Consider the following 16,167-nt stretch of genomic DNA (forward strand, 5'->3'; position numbering starts at 1 on the left):
TATAAAATAAATAACTTTAATATTATAATTAATATTAGAATGTATACAATAAATTTAAATAAGTTTAATATTATAATTAATATTAGAATGTATAAAATAAATTTAAATAAGTTAAATATTATAATTAATCATTCTTACATCTTTTTCTTCCATGTGTTCTATTGCAACACGGTACCCTTGTAAATGATGTCGAGGATTAGTTCGATAATTCATACCTCGTTTGCACCATCTTGCATATTAAAAAAAATACGTTAAAGTGAGGTATAAATAATTTTGATAAATATAAATTGCATTTAAATGAAAATCGTTACCTTAATGCATAAGGAAATAATAGAACCTCGTTACTAACCGGGGCTATCAATGGTATGCGTGTGAATGCCCATACAGTTAGTAATACCACACATCCTCCTATGCTCTTTACTCCTCTATGGGCCGCCTTGCACATATGTCTATATAATGTAGCCAAACAAGCAGAACCTCAACTGTATGAATTACATTTTTCAAGGTCTCCTACTAAAGGTAACCAAGAAGAATGCAACAAATTGTGACTTTTATCTGACATTAAAAAGGTAGCAATTAAAAGTAAAATATAAATTTTTGCATGTAAAATATTTTCTGCCTCAGACGGGTTAGGGTTATTTTTGAGTTGCGTTAATACTGCTTCTAGCCAAACAATTTTGACAGAAGCCCCATTTTTATCCGAGGCGGTTGGTTCGATTCCCAAATTTTCCATGTAAACGTTGGTTACGTTTGTTGGCCCATTGACAGCTTTTCCATGGATTCGGAGACCGAATAACATACTCACATCCTCTAATGTGATGATACATTCACTGGTTGGTAAATGAAATGTATGTGTCTTCGGTCTCCATCTCTCTAACAATGCCACAATGAGTTTAGAGTCTACTTTTAGACTTGTAATTTTTGCCACATTCGCAAAACCTGCTAGCTCCAAGTACGGTATTATAACCGCACTTGGTTGAATATATGAATGCAAATGAACCCGAAATTTTCCATCTTGCTGAAATTAAAATAAATAACAGTAATGAATATTTGGTCTAATAAAGAACGGAAATAAAAAACGATAATAAAAAATGATAATAAAAATGAATATTTGAATGAGACTTACGTATTCGGCGATGTTTGTTGCCGTCCCACGGTGTGATTCGCCCATCCATAGGAAAGACACCTTGAAAGGAAGTGTAGAAATTGAAGAGAGTAAATATTTGAAGAGGGTAAGAATGTGTGAAATAGAAATTGTAGGTAGATGATGAGTAAGAAGTGTAGAAGTATTGAATATTTATAGTGGTAAAATTATAATAAAAAAATTTGGTAAAAGTTTGAATAGTAGAGGATTAGACTCTTGCATTGCATGTCATGCATGCAAAAAAAATTTGTAAGGATTCCCTGCAACATGAGATTCCCACGCTGAAGGGAAAACTCAATGCCAATTTCCTACACCAATGGCTCGTCACTTCGATTGACGAGCTGTGCCTACTTCTTCATCCCCTCGTCAAATGGAATGGCGAGTGCTTTCGTTCTCTTCATTCCCTTGTCAAATGGAATGGCGAGGGCTTTATGCCTAGGGTTTTGGCTCGTCACTCCAAGTGACGAGGTATCACATGCCATTTTCAGCACGCGTTTCCCTCTCTCTCTCTCCTCTATTTAACTTAGAAATAGCATGTGATTTGGATTTTGTTTTATTATGCTTACCAAATCAAATTGATTTTTCCTATAAATACTACTACTACCTCATTTACATTCACCAAATCAAATCCTCAATTTACATTCACACAAAATCAAATTCATATTTCCTATAAGTATATCTACTACTATCTCATTTGCATTCACCAAACCAATTCCTCATATATATTCTCATTTATATTCACACCAAATTAAATCCTCATTTATATTCACACTAAATTTACACATCCATGGCTCAAAGAAATTTAATTGTTTCTATCCATTCCGAAGGATCACTTTTCACAGATTCAAGTGAGGGATTCTCATTTTGTAATACGAATGTAACTATGTTCAAAATCCACATCAACTCTGACTATCATCATTTAAAAGACCGTATTGAAAAGAAGTTGCAACGTTATGTTGAAGACATCATTTATCGTCAACCATTATTTAAGGGAGATGATAATACCGTCTTTCACATAATGACACCGATTAAGACCGACGAAGATGTCAGGTCGATGTTTCAATGTCATGTAACATTATCTCAATTACCCAACATTGAGATATATGTTCGTCTAGTCGATAATCTTGAAGAACAACCGAGTGACAATGTTGAGGAACAACCGTCTCACAACGAAAATCACTGTTATCCAACGCAATTTGTACAGTCACACGATTATGGAATGAGTCAAGCCATTGACGAAGAGCCGACTCAAAATAATGAACCTTTCATACCAAATGAAGAGGTGGGCGAGAATAGTGAGGATGATCTTGAGGAGGTTCGATTTGAAGATCTTTTTGGTGTTAGCGGTGACGATGGCAATGAGGAAATATTAGACACATCGGCTGTTGCACTAAGAGCGCAACCAATTAGTTTGTACAACCCACATGCGCACATGCAAAATATAAGTTTGGATGATGCCGAACCAATCTCCGTTTTCGGCAGTTTCATACCAACTCACAACTTTGACGAAATAGAGGAGGGCATAGAGTATGAAGATAAGGAAGAGTGTCTTCTGGCGTTGCAACAATGGCATATAAAACGTAGTCTAGATTTTTCTGTGGTTAAATCTGACAGTGTACGTTTTGTCATCAAATGTAGAAATTCAACATGCAATTTCAAATGCAGGGTCTCTTTGCGCAAGGGCAACTCAAGGTGGAGAGTTGGTAAGTCTAGTGGGCCTCATACGTGCACAACCACTTCCATGTCACAAGACCATACAAAACTCAGTTCAGAAATGATTAGCAAGAGCATAATGGAGCTTGTAAATCGGGACACTTCTCTTAAGGTGAAGGTTATCATTGCTCATGTTGTTGAGAGATACCGGTATATCATATCATACAAAAAGGCATGGATTGCAAAGTGTAAGGCGATTGAGTCGCTCTATGGAAATTGGGAGACATCTTACAATGATCTTCCGCAGTGGATACTGGTAATGAAAACATATCTGCCAGGTACCATTATAGAATTACAAACCCTACCTGTGATTTCAAATGATGGTTCATACTTGGGTGACCAAAGGATATTTCATCGTCTGTTTTGGGCGTTTAGACCATGTATACGTGGCTTCACGTATTGTAAACCAATTGTGCAGGTTGATGGAACTTGGTTGTATGGCAAGTACAGAGGGACTCTGCTGATGGCTGTGGCACAGGATGGGAACGGGAACATATTTCCGATAGCGTTCGCATTGGTTGAAAGTGAGACAAAGGAAGCCTGAAGTTTCTTTCTTAAGAATTTGAGAATGCATGTTACCCCCCAAGCAAATCTATGCCTAATATCAGACAGGCATGAATCAATAAAGAGTGCATACAACAACCCGGAAAATGGATGGCAGTTTCCTCCTTCATCACACGTCTATTGCATCAGACATATCGCGCAAAACTTCATGCGAGATATTAAAGACAAGGATCTGCGGAAAATAGTTGTTAACATGGGTTATGCGTTAACAGAGGCAACATTTAACTACTATCGGGGGGAAATCCGAAGAACAAACAACGATGCTTTATCATGGATAGACAACATCCCTCGCGAGAAGTGGGCAAGGGCATTTGACGGAGGGCAACGCTGGGGTCACATGACAACTAACCTAGCAGAAGCAATGAACGCGGTGTTGAAAGAAACCTGGAACCTTCCAATCACTGCATTGATCAAATCTACGTACTATCGTTTATGATCACTATTTGGTAGAAGAGGCCATTAGTGGACAAAAATGTTAGCCTCTGGGCAGGTTTTCACTAATAACTGCAACAAGGGGATGGCTGAGGAAGTCATCAAAGCTAACACGCATAACGTCATGCAGTTCGACCGAGAGAGATTTTATTTCATGGTCCAAGAGAAGATTAATCATAACGACGGTCGACCAACCGGAACGTTCAGCGTTGATCTGAGGAAACAACACTGTGACTGTGGGAAATTTCAGGCATTTCACTTACCTTGCTCCCATGTAATCGCAACATGTTCGAGCATACGCCAGGACTATTCCATTCACATTCCAAACGTCTTCAAATTTCTTAACGTCTTCAAGGTCTATCAGGAGAGTTTCCTAGGACTTCCCCATGACGAGAATTGGCCACAATATGAAGGATTTACTCTTTGCCACGACGACTCTATGGGAAGGAGGAAGAAAGGGCGCCCAAACAGCACCAGGATTAGAACCGAGATGGATGACGTTGAGAAGGAGAAGAGAAGGTGTGGAATTTGTCGTGAAATAGGACACATGCGTAGGAAATGTCCTAATGTTGCAGGACCATCCCAACGACCTTCCAGATGATTATCTTGTTGTTTTAAATATCCGTTCAGATGACTATGTTTATTTATTTATTTATTAACTACTATGCACGTAATATATATAAACCATTGTGTATTTCTAATGTCTTTTGGGAACAAACATTTATGAAATACATTTGTTAATCAAAGGGTTATGGTTACAAAGTAAGACCACATTAACTAAACAACAACAACAACCAACACAACTGGTAATTAAAAAACTAATCAACAACAACAACCAACACAAGTGGACCTTCAACTCCTCTATTAACTTCACCACTATGTGCCGAAAACATACACTGGACATCTTCATCATTTTCTATATGATCCAGGTAATACATGTACGTACCATCGGGGCTTGCATCAGTCAACGTTATGTATGGACAACGATACTCTACTTTCCTCACCTTCATACGACGCCCGCCCAACTGTCGGAAGCCAGTGTGGATGGAAGAAATCAGTGTTCTGAAATTCCATTGCGGATCAAGGCAAACACTCATTTTTTCACCGTGTCCATAAAATACAAGACCACAAACAGACATTATGAACTAAAGAAAGGATTTGGTGGTCTGAGCTACATTTCTACAAGTTCTGATATTTATACAAAAATTAATAGTTGAATACTCGGCAAATCATTGGCCGAGACAGTAAAAACACAAAAACTTTTTGGCGGGAAAGATATCATTCCCAAAAAAAGATTGACATTTTGGAGGGAAAAATAACAATTTTATTATTAATATATAAGACATCAATTATTTCTATTATTAATATTCTAAAAATTATTCATTTTTATTATTAATATTTCAAAAATAATAATATCACAATTTTTTATTATCATGAAAAACTATAATTATTTACTATTTATTTTAAATATTTTTTATAAACAAATTAGTATTATTTTAATTAAATCAATTATATTAATTAAATATAGAATTAATAATTAAAAATCAATTATATTAATTATTATTAGTATTTAATAAACTATTTAAAATATTAAAAAATAAAAAACACAAAATTCTTCATCACCTCGTCACTTCAAGTGACGAGCCTACAAAGCAAAAAAAATTCTTCATCCCCTCGTCACTTCAAGTGACGAGCCCCAACTGGAAAAGGGGGTAGATTGGGAAATAATTTTCAGAGTGGGGCATATTGGGAAAAAATTTACAAAAGAAGGGCATTTGAAGCAAAAACTCGTTAACTTGATGCTCTGTTTTACTGCAGGTACAAGACAAAATTCTGCTCCACAAGTGTACTATGGTTAAGGTGTAAAGATGGTAGCATGGCCTAGTCAATTCAAGCCTTGAGAGATCAACTTTTTTTTGTACTTATTCTCTCTTTTTTTTAATGTAGTTTATTACTGTAAAAACTTGTACCTTATTATAATGTAAAAACTTATATTTATATTTTTTTGAAATCTTTTTATTTATTTGTGATGTAGAAGACAAAATGAAATTAAATGTGACTACTTTTTTTGAATTTTAAGATAAAGAAATGATATTTATTTATCAAATGTGACCAAATATTTTCTTAAATCCAATTAATAGAATCAAATAAATTATCATGACTAAGATTATCCCCTTTTTTTTAATTCTTGACTTAATTCTATCCTTTGTCACTTAGTTCAAAATCTCAAACCAACCTAATTACTTATATTTCCAAGCCATGAAAGAATTATGTTAAAAAATCTAACAACAAAGATCAAAACCAAATAGGTCCAAATAAAATCCAAATTAATTGAATTTAAAAAATGCAAATCAAAGCCAAATGGATGCATGGAAAGAACAATTATATGAATGGCATGGTAAATGAAGAAAAAAATTCTAATAAAAATTAAATAAATGTCATTAAAATGAAATAAAAAAAATGGAATAATTTATGTCAATGAGTGGATGCAAGTTGATAAATACAAATGCTTGAAATGTAAATGAATGCCTTTAGGCGGGAAAAAATTTAGGGTATGACACTCGTCTATCCTGAACCGTTACCAGAAGGATCAGATATGCATGCGTGTAAACCGTAACAAAACATATACCAATGATGAGAAAGTAAATCAATATGTTTTACAAAAATAATCATTTGAACAATGTCACACATTGTAATCAATTTCCAATTAATTACGAAACAAAAATTAACACAAAAAATTTGTCAAATACTTGGTGTGCAATAAACACCAATTTGATTTTCCTTTATGTTGAAGATATGAAAAACCAATTGCAATTGTTTAGATTACAACTATCTTTACAAAACAATTTGAATTACTTTTACACAAGTGGAATTATGAGTTTATCAAATTGCACAGTTAGTGAATTATCAAAATGTAAAATATGTGTGTGTGTGTGTGTGTGTGTGTGTGAGAGAGAGAGAGAGAGAGAGAGAGAGAGAGAGGGAGAGAGATAATGCCAAAATTTGTTTAGGCAGTTCCCGAATTGTCTTCACTATGGGTACGTCTGCCCCCAATTCCAAATAGAATTGAGATATGTAATTACCTTTGCAAAAGTTTTATACAAGATAAAAGGTAGCAATCCAAACCCCCAAAACATATGTTTGATGTTGTTCCTAACTTCTTCTCTCCCCTTGATCTTAAGCAAGATCAAGTGACCTAAGACGTCCAAGTCGATCCTCCAGTTATCGTTACTCCTTTGACAGAACCCCATTCTTCAAATCTTTGTCTCGACTAAATCCTCATTGATAAATCTTGTACAAAAACCCCCAAATCAATATTGATCTTGGAGGAAAAACCCCTAACCAGTTTTATCAATGAAACCCCCAAAGAATGCTCAACCAAATTTGGAGGAAAATTCTTTGTATGTTCTTGGTTTCAATGTTGTGAAATGATACATGAATGCATATTTATATGTATATACGTGTGTAGAAAAATAACAAACAAAACAAATTTTTAGTAAAAGTTACAAGTTTAGCAAAATATAATAGAATATATTGACTCCAAACAAGTATGAGTCAATACATAAGCATGGGAGTCGATGCATAGACTCCAAAAGTCGATACAATTAAGGTAGAGCCAATGGCTTACCAAAACCTTCAGTTGGAGTCGACTCCAAACACGGATGAGTCAACTTAGTCACATTGTTAATAGATCCACACACTCCTATGTATCGATACATTTAAGGCATAATCTTTATTTTTAAAACTCATTCAGTATGTATTAACCCATATACTTGTTTTTCATGAAAAAACCAATTCCTTCACTATGTATCGATCCATAGACTTGATGTATCGAACCGTAGACTTGTTTTTCATGAAAATAATAATTTTGACATGTAATGACCTATCAAACTTGATTTTAAGTGTCCTATTATGATAATGCACATCTACACATAGACAACAAGATCCAATGTACACAAATACGAAGTGTTCTAGTTTTGACATCATTCAAAACATATCTAAGAGGATAGCGCACTCACATACTCCCCCTTTTTGATGATGGCAAGACTTACAAAGAATTTGGTGTCTTGATCATAGTTCCCACTGAATATGTGTATCTTAATACCTTGTACTTCTCCCCCTTTGACAACATCAAAAAGAGACAAATGTACAAGACATGAGAAGTATCATTGAAAATTCACAATAACATATAAATCACTCATATGCATTGCAGAGATAAAAGTTTCAACTATAAAGTGCACTCGCATATAATTACGTCAAATTGAAATAATGCATAAACATAAATACACAACCAAGTTAGATATAAGAGATGAAATTCATTACAAATTTGTCATAAGAAGGTCACAATATAACGGCATAATAATAAACATAAAAACATGAAAACAAAAATGCATGCAAAAGAAACTTAGTCCATAATGAAGCATAACTAATGACCACGACCACGACCTCTATGATCCCTAATTTCAGGTCTCATATTCTGGTACCAAGCTACACCTTTGCTTCCATACTCATAATCCAAGAAATCGCACATCTCCCTATAAAATTATTGATAATGATGGTGGTTGTCATTTGGTAATGAATCATGTTATTGATGGCAATTTTAGTAGCACCATGATTGAATGCCATATTTTGATAGATCTCATTAAACTGCTCTGTAGAAATATGTGGCTTAATTGTTAAATTTGGTGTCTTGAGCATTCATATGTTCATGGACTAATCCGAAGCGCTCCTCTTGAGCAACTTCAAATGTGTCACGCCTATATGACTCCTTTTCGTGGCGTTCCCATTGCTCAACACACATGTTTTCCAGCAAGGTAATAATAGAAGATTCTTCACCACTTGAGCCAATACCAGAATAGTTACCATAAGTCGTGCCATGTTGGGTCCAGGAATTTTGTTGTCGCTGACCCCACCCCTGTGGATCTTCATGTTGCTCTGCATCATGTTGCCAATCATGATCATCATCATGGTGAGTATTAACCATGCATGTATCCACATGGTGAACTTGTTCTTCCACCTATTGTCCATCAACATTAAATGTACCGAATTCAGTAGGATCATCATAATTATAGATGACCTTACCAGATCCCTTCATCTTATAGTGGTAAACCTTGAGATCATTATCCCAATGGTACCCCAAGTGTCTCATTGTGCTCGAGTTAAATTCTTGAGCTTGACCAGATGATATTTTTTAAAGATTTGCCACACTAATATGAATATGCTTCAGAATCTTTGTAATCATTGAAACGTAACATAAGAAGTACCCTCTATTACAATCTTTAACAATAAACATTCTTGACACAACGTAGTTTGGCTAATTAATCTTAACTTTATTTTGAAGAGTGTACATTAGATGTATCTTAGCTGTGTCAATTCGAGAATGACCTCATTTTCTTAGATGCAACACATGAGTGACAATCCAACGAAGAATATGCAGATTTCTCTTCAAATAGCCCGTTGAGATTTTATCCAAGTTGTCTTCTGGCCATGGTGCTTTGAGACAAGAATTTAGGTAACTTCTCAAATAAAAATCACGATGAAAAGAATGATCAGACAAAATTGCTTAATGAGATAGCACAGTAATTCCAAACATTTCACTTTATTGGTCTTGCATAAAGTGGTAGGAATTATTTCCCATCTTAAACCGAAAAAAGCATGCTTCCCTTGATTGTAACTCATCATAAAAGACTCGTATTAAGTCTTCATTATAATAAGTGGAGACTTTTAAAAAATTATTCTTGATATTCCATAAGATCAACAATCTTCAGAATGTGTAACTTATCGACAACCGCAAGATCATACACATGTTGCTAAACAACGATTATATTTCTGAAGGATTTTCAAAATCTGCAATACAAGAGCGAGGTAGAAGTGAGAGAGCACTGACAAGTGATGACGAGGATGTGCCCACAACATTCTTCCCTTTGTTCACTTTAGGAGCCATGAATTTCGAATTTGAAGGTATGCACACAAAGTGTTTGAGAAGATGTGTGAATGAAAATGGATAAATTTGAAGTGATATTGGATAACCAAACTAACCCAACCTATGAGAATTAGTTACTAATCACACAAAGTAGAAGAGAATAGATGAAGACAAGTGATTTTTGGAAATGAGAAGTGATGAGATTTTATGGAGATTTTGAAATGATGAGAAATTAAGGGGTTTTTCTAGGAAAGGGAAAAAGTTAACCTAGGTTGGCTTGGAAATGAGGAAAAGTTTGAAAAAAATTATAAATGTGTAGTTAAGAGTAGTCAAAACGTGTTGACAGAGGAAAAGAGACACAAGGTAGCGCATGGATCGAACCATGGACCTTGGGAGTCGACTTCAGAGAAAAGAAAAAAATGACAAACCATGAATTTATCGACTCACCCGTGATTGGAGTCGATACATACTGAACATAAAGTTTAAAAATATAGAAACTTAAGCTATGTATCGACTCATACCATCTGGGAGTCGATACAAATTGTCTATGTATTGACTTTATACCTCTATGTATCAATACATACTGAGCAGAGACAATTTTTTTTCTTTCAAAATGAATACATTTAGTAGACATAAAATGGATTTAGTCAAGACATACACTGTTGACTTAGTAGATTTCATGCAAAAATGACATTTTTCATGCAAGTATATATAAAGATCATGCTCTAACACTAGTAACATCAAAAATACTTCAAATTTGAAGAAACAATAGCATGAAATACATATGATGATGAAATCAAACATGATGTCACTATAAGCATATAGATTGAAAAACTCATGGGTAATCAATGAAATTTTTGAAAGTGAACAAACCTAGAATTTATCATACATCAAATATATCAGACAATGTTGGTACATAAACATGTAATCTAATACAAGGGTCATAAATAAGCACCATAATAATAATAAAAAAGAATAAAGAGATAATTGAGAAAGATATTACCTCATAGGATGATAGACGGAAGATGCACTCATATGAAATAAAACTTTTGAATGAAGGTTAAAACAAATATAAAGAGTGCATGCATCAAAATATATTAGGAAATATTTGAGATATCGAGAATTCCTAATTCCCGACGAATATTGAAAATGGTCCAGTTGCAAGAGATTTTGTGAAAATATTGGCAAGTTAATTTTTTCTATTAACATGTTAAAAAACGACATTGCCTTTTTCAACATGGTCTCGTAGGAAATGGTGATGTGTCTTAATATATTTAGTACGAGAATGTATCACTATATTTTTGGTTAGGTTAATCGCACTAGTACTATCGCACATTATTGAAATACATTAAAGTTTAATATCGAAGTCAAGTAGTTGTTGTTTAAGCCATAAAATTTGAACACAACAACTACCATATGCAACGTATTCCACCTCGGAAGTTGACAAAGAACCATAGTCTTTCTTCTAGTTATGCCAACTAACTAAGGAGTTTGAAAACATGTGGTAAGTTCCATTAGTAATTTTCCTATCCGATTTGCAACCAGCAAAATCGGAATCGGAGTAACCAACCAAACTAAAATCGCTACCTTTGGAAAAATAAAGCCCATACTTAGATGTACCACAAAGGTATTTAAGGATGCACTTTACAACTTTTAAATGTGATTCCTTAGGAGCAGAATGATATCTAGCGCACATACATACACTAAATATAATATCAGGCCTAGATGCAATAAGATATAAGAGTGATCTGATCGTACCTCTATACATTTTTATGTCAATATCCCTACCATTTTCATCTCTATCCATGTTCCTGTTTATGGGCATTGGAGTGTCAACTGACTCTGCATCTACCATTTCGAAGTGTTTAAGAAACTACTAGCAGTACTTAGTTTGACACACAAATGTACCTTATTTGAGTTGCTTTATTTGAAGTCTCAAAAAGTAGTTCAACTCACCCATTATACTCATCTCAAATTCACCCTGCATAAGCTTAGAAAAATCTTTGACCAATTACATGATAGTAAAACCAAATATGTTGTCATCAACATAAATTTGAACTAGAAGAATGTGTTTTCCTTGATGTTTAATGAAAAATGTTGTATCTACCTTCCCTCTAGATTATTATTGATCAAGTAAGAACTTACTAAGTCACTCATACCAAGCCCCATGGGCTTGTTTGAGACCATACAAAGCTCATTTTAGTTTAAAAACATGATTAGGATACTCATGATTTTCAAAAATAGGAGGTTGTGAAACATACACTTTCTCATTTATATAACCATTAAGGAAAACACTTTTCACGTCCATTTGAAATAATTTGAAATCTTTTGAGCATGCATAAGCTAGTAAAAGGCATATAGCCTTAAGGCGGGCAACCATAGCATAAGTTTACTTATAATTTATTCCATTCTCTTTATTATATCCTTGAGCCACCAGTCAGGCCTTGTTCCTAGTTATCACTTTGTTTTCATCTAGTTTATTTCTAAAAATCCACTTAGTTCCAATAATTTAATGATCTCGCGGAGGTGGGACAAGGTCCCACACATTATTTCTTTTAAATTGATTTAGCTCATCTTGCATGAACATAAGCCAACTCTCATCAATTAAGGCATCTTTTACGTTTTTAGGTTCAACTTGTGAAACAAATGCAAAATGATAACATAAATTACTTATCTTAGAGTGTGTTGTCACACCTTTGGTGTTGTCTCCAAGAATATTATAGATTGGATGGTCCTTGGAAGACGTCCAAGCCAAAGGATGATCATCCACTTTAGTTGGACTCTCATCATTTTCCTCCTCCTCAGGTTTCACCGCTTCAGGTTGATCAATTCCATTTTCGATGTCTCTGAGTATATCTTCTTAAGATACACATGCATGATGAAAAGAAATACCTTTCCCAACATTTCTCGAATAAGATTCATCAAAAGTAACATGCACAAAATCCTCACCAGTAAGTAATCTCTTATTATACACTTTATAGGTTTTACTTGATTGAAAGTATCCAAGAATGATACATTCGTCAACTTTTGCATCGAACTTTCCAAGGTTATCTTTACCATTATTTAAGATAAAAGATTTGCATCCCAAGGCATGAAGACATGATAAATTTGGATTTTTACATTTAAAAAGTTCATAAGGTGTTTTTTTCAAAATAGGACGAATAAGTATCCTATTTAAAACATAACACGCCGTATTAATAACATCGACCCAAAAATATTTTGGTTGACTGCTCTCATTGGTCATAATTAATTCTAACTCCTCTAAATTTATGTTTTTACGCTCTACAACACCATTTTATTATGGAGTTCTTGGAGTGGAAAAATTATGTTCAATGCCATATTTATCACAATAATCTTCAAAGAGTGGTTTTCAGATTCATCTCCATGATTGCTTCGAAAAGTAACAATGTTTGAACTTAGTTAGTTTTGGTACAACTTTGCAAAAGATGTGAAAGTTGAAAAAGTCACATTTTTACTATGCAAAAAGATAGTTCAACAAAATCTAGAGTAATTGTCTATTATAACAAAATCATAGTTATTACCACCTAAGATTTTTGTCCTAGAAGGACCAAAAATATTCACATGGAAAAGCTCAAGAGGTCTAAAAGTTGAAATAATATTTTTGGATTTAAAAGATATCATTGTTTACTTTCCCATTTGGTATGCATCACATAGGTGGTCTTTTGAAAATTTAATTTTCAGTAGATCGATAACTAGATCCTTTGAAACCATTTTGTTTAGTAAATCAAAGTTAACACGTGCTAAGTGTATATACCATAACCAAGAGTCATTACTCATGATTACCAAACACTTACTACTTGTTAATGAAACATCATTAAATTTAAGCATATAAATGTTGTTAACCCTCAATCCTTTAAACGAATAATCTTTCCTTTCATTGTGTTCAATTATGCAACAACTATTTGTACAAGTTATTTTATATTCCTTGTCGCATAGTTGACTAATGCTAAGCAGATTATGTTTAAGACTTTCAACAAGTATTATGCCAGATATAGTAGTCGAAGAGGGATTACCTACATTACCTTTATCAAGTATTGCACCCTTATTGTTATATCCGTAGGTCACAAAACCCTTCTTTTTTATCATGAAGTCAATGAATAGGAAGATGTCACCCGTCATATGTCTTGAGCAACCACTATCAAGAAACCACATTCTTTCCGTGGAGTCAAGACATTCAACCTACAAGATCAAACAATAGTGATAGGTACCCAATTTTCATTGGGTCTTTAAGAGTGATTGTAAATATTGTTGCATTTGGGCAACCATTGAAACACACCTTTAGGAATAAAATATCTCCTAATTTTATATTTAGAAATGATATGGCATTTTTTTACAATAATAGTGACAAGTCAAGTGATGATGAAAGTGACTTTTGCTATTAGATTCTCTTACAACAAAATTGTACTTCTTGTATGAAAAATTTAAATATCTTTTAAATTTTGTAGGATTAATGTTGAAGGTAACTTTTGGTTCTAAAGCCTTGTTCAATTAGACTTTTAGAGTAGTAGCCTTTTTTTTGTGCCAAATGTGACAAGTTTCACAATCAAACCAAGAAGGTTCCTCTTCCTCCACATTAACTTTTTAAGCCTCTAACATGGTTTGCTTAAGAGCTTCCATTTATTTTCAATTTCTAGAAATTTGGCTTATAAGTATGAAAATATTCTTTTATTTGAAGCCAACCTTTTAAAAGCATCTACAGCTTCACCATATAGATTTTCAAAAGCAATTTGTAATTCATAATAAGACATTTCATCAATAAGTTCATATTTAGAATGACTTACATTTTTCTTCTTATGATAATGGGCCAAGAGCAATTAACTCCTTGTCTACCTCCGTTTCCTTGTTATTTTCTTTCTTTATCTTCTTCTCATACTTCTATAAACAAATAAGCTCTTGCTAATGTTCTTCAAGCTTACCAAATAAAGTAGTAATGTCTAATGTCAATAGGTTATTAACTTCTTTGATGGCGGTGACCTTAGGTTACCATTCCCTATTAATACAACTCAATTTTTTTAGTAGCAATTTCATTGAAAACCGACTTACCAAGTGCATTCAAGCGATTTATAAGATGAGTGAACCTCTTTTGCATATCCGCAATGGTTTCACCATGCTTCATATGAAAGAGTTCAAAATCTTGGTTCAAAGTATTGATTCTAGCTTGTTTGACTTCATTTGTACCCTCATGGGCGACTAGTAGTGAGTCCCACAAAGATTTAGCGGTTTCACAATGAGAAACATGATAATATTGATCAACTCCTAAAGTAGAGATTATAATATTCCTTGCTTTCCAATCACAAGACCATTTTTTCTCATTATCCACATTCCATTGTGCTTCCGGTTTAAGTACAACAACACCATCCACATTGATCATAGTAATTTTAAATTGACCATTTTGGATGGTATTCCATACATTTCTATCAATAGATTTGATATGGATACGTATACAATCCTTCCGGTAACCATATTTTTCATCATTAAAAACAAGCACATTATTATATGCCCCTTTATGTTCGGAAGCCATAATCTAATAAGCAATTTTGAAGCACAAGATAAACTAGCGCTCGTGGTACCACTTATTAGACGAGAGCAAGGATCTAGGGGGGGGGGGGTGAATAAATCACAAATACAATTTTTTCTAATTAAAATTCTGTTTTGAAAATATTAATATGGCAAGCAAAAAAATGTTGGATCGACACTCGTCTATCCCAAACCGTTAACGGAAGAATAAGATATGCGTGTAAACCGTAATGAAACATATACCAATGATGAGAAAGTAAATCAATATGTTTTACAAAAATAATCCTTTGAACAATGTCACACTTTGTAATCAATTTTTATTGAATTAAGAAACAAAAATTGACACAAATAATTTGTCAAATACTTGGTGTATAATAAACACCAAGCTGATTTTCCTTTGTGTTCAAGTTATGAAAAACCAATTTCAATTGTTTAGATTGAAATTGTATTTACAAAACAATTTGAATTACTTCAACACAAACAAAATTATCAGTTCATGAAATTGCACACTTAGTGAATTATCAAAATGTAAAGAGTGTGTGTGTATGTATAATGTATGTGTGTGTGTGTGTGTGTGTGTGTGTGTGTGTGTGAGAGAGAGAGAGAGAGAGAGAGAGAGAGAAAACATCAATATTTGTTTAGGCAATTCCCTAATTGTCCTCACTATGGGTACATTTGCCCCCAATTCCAAATCGAATTGAGATATGTAATTAACCTTTGCAAGAGTTGTATGCAAGAGAAACAAGTAGCAATCTAAACACTCAAACTCTATGTTTGATGTTAATCCTAACTTCTTTTATCCATTTGATCTTAATCAAGATCAAGTGACTCAAGACTTCCAAGTCGATCCTCC

General features: G+C 33.8%; 1 protein-coding gene across 1 annotated transcript; it reads left to right on the top strand.

Annotated features, from left to right (window-relative positions):
* The first annotated feature begins 1,931 nt into the window (after positions 1-1,931).
* On the top strand, positions 1,932-3,401 carry LOC127082060 (uncharacterized). The gene has a single exon (XM_051022281.1). It carries the CDS (start codon positions 1,932-1,934, stop codon positions 3,399-3,401), a length of 1,470 nt encoding a protein of 489 aa, XP_050878238.1.
* The last annotated feature ends 12,766 nt before the right edge of the window (positions 3,402-16,167 follow it).

Source organism: Lathyrus oleraceus, chromosome 5, assembly GCF_024323335.1.
Source record: "Lathyrus oleraceus cultivar Zhongwan6 chromosome 5, CAAS_Psat_ZW6_1.0, whole genome shotgun sequence".
NCBI classification, from domain to species: Eukaryota; Viridiplantae; Streptophyta; class Magnoliopsida; order Fabales; family Fabaceae; genus Lathyrus; species Lathyrus oleraceus.

Bases quoted from the DNA above. Each gene is read 5' to 3' on its own strand.
- LOC127082060 (XM_051022281.1), top strand. From the start codon at position 1,932: ATGGCTCAAAGAAATTTAATTGTTTCTATCCATTCCGAAGGATCACTT.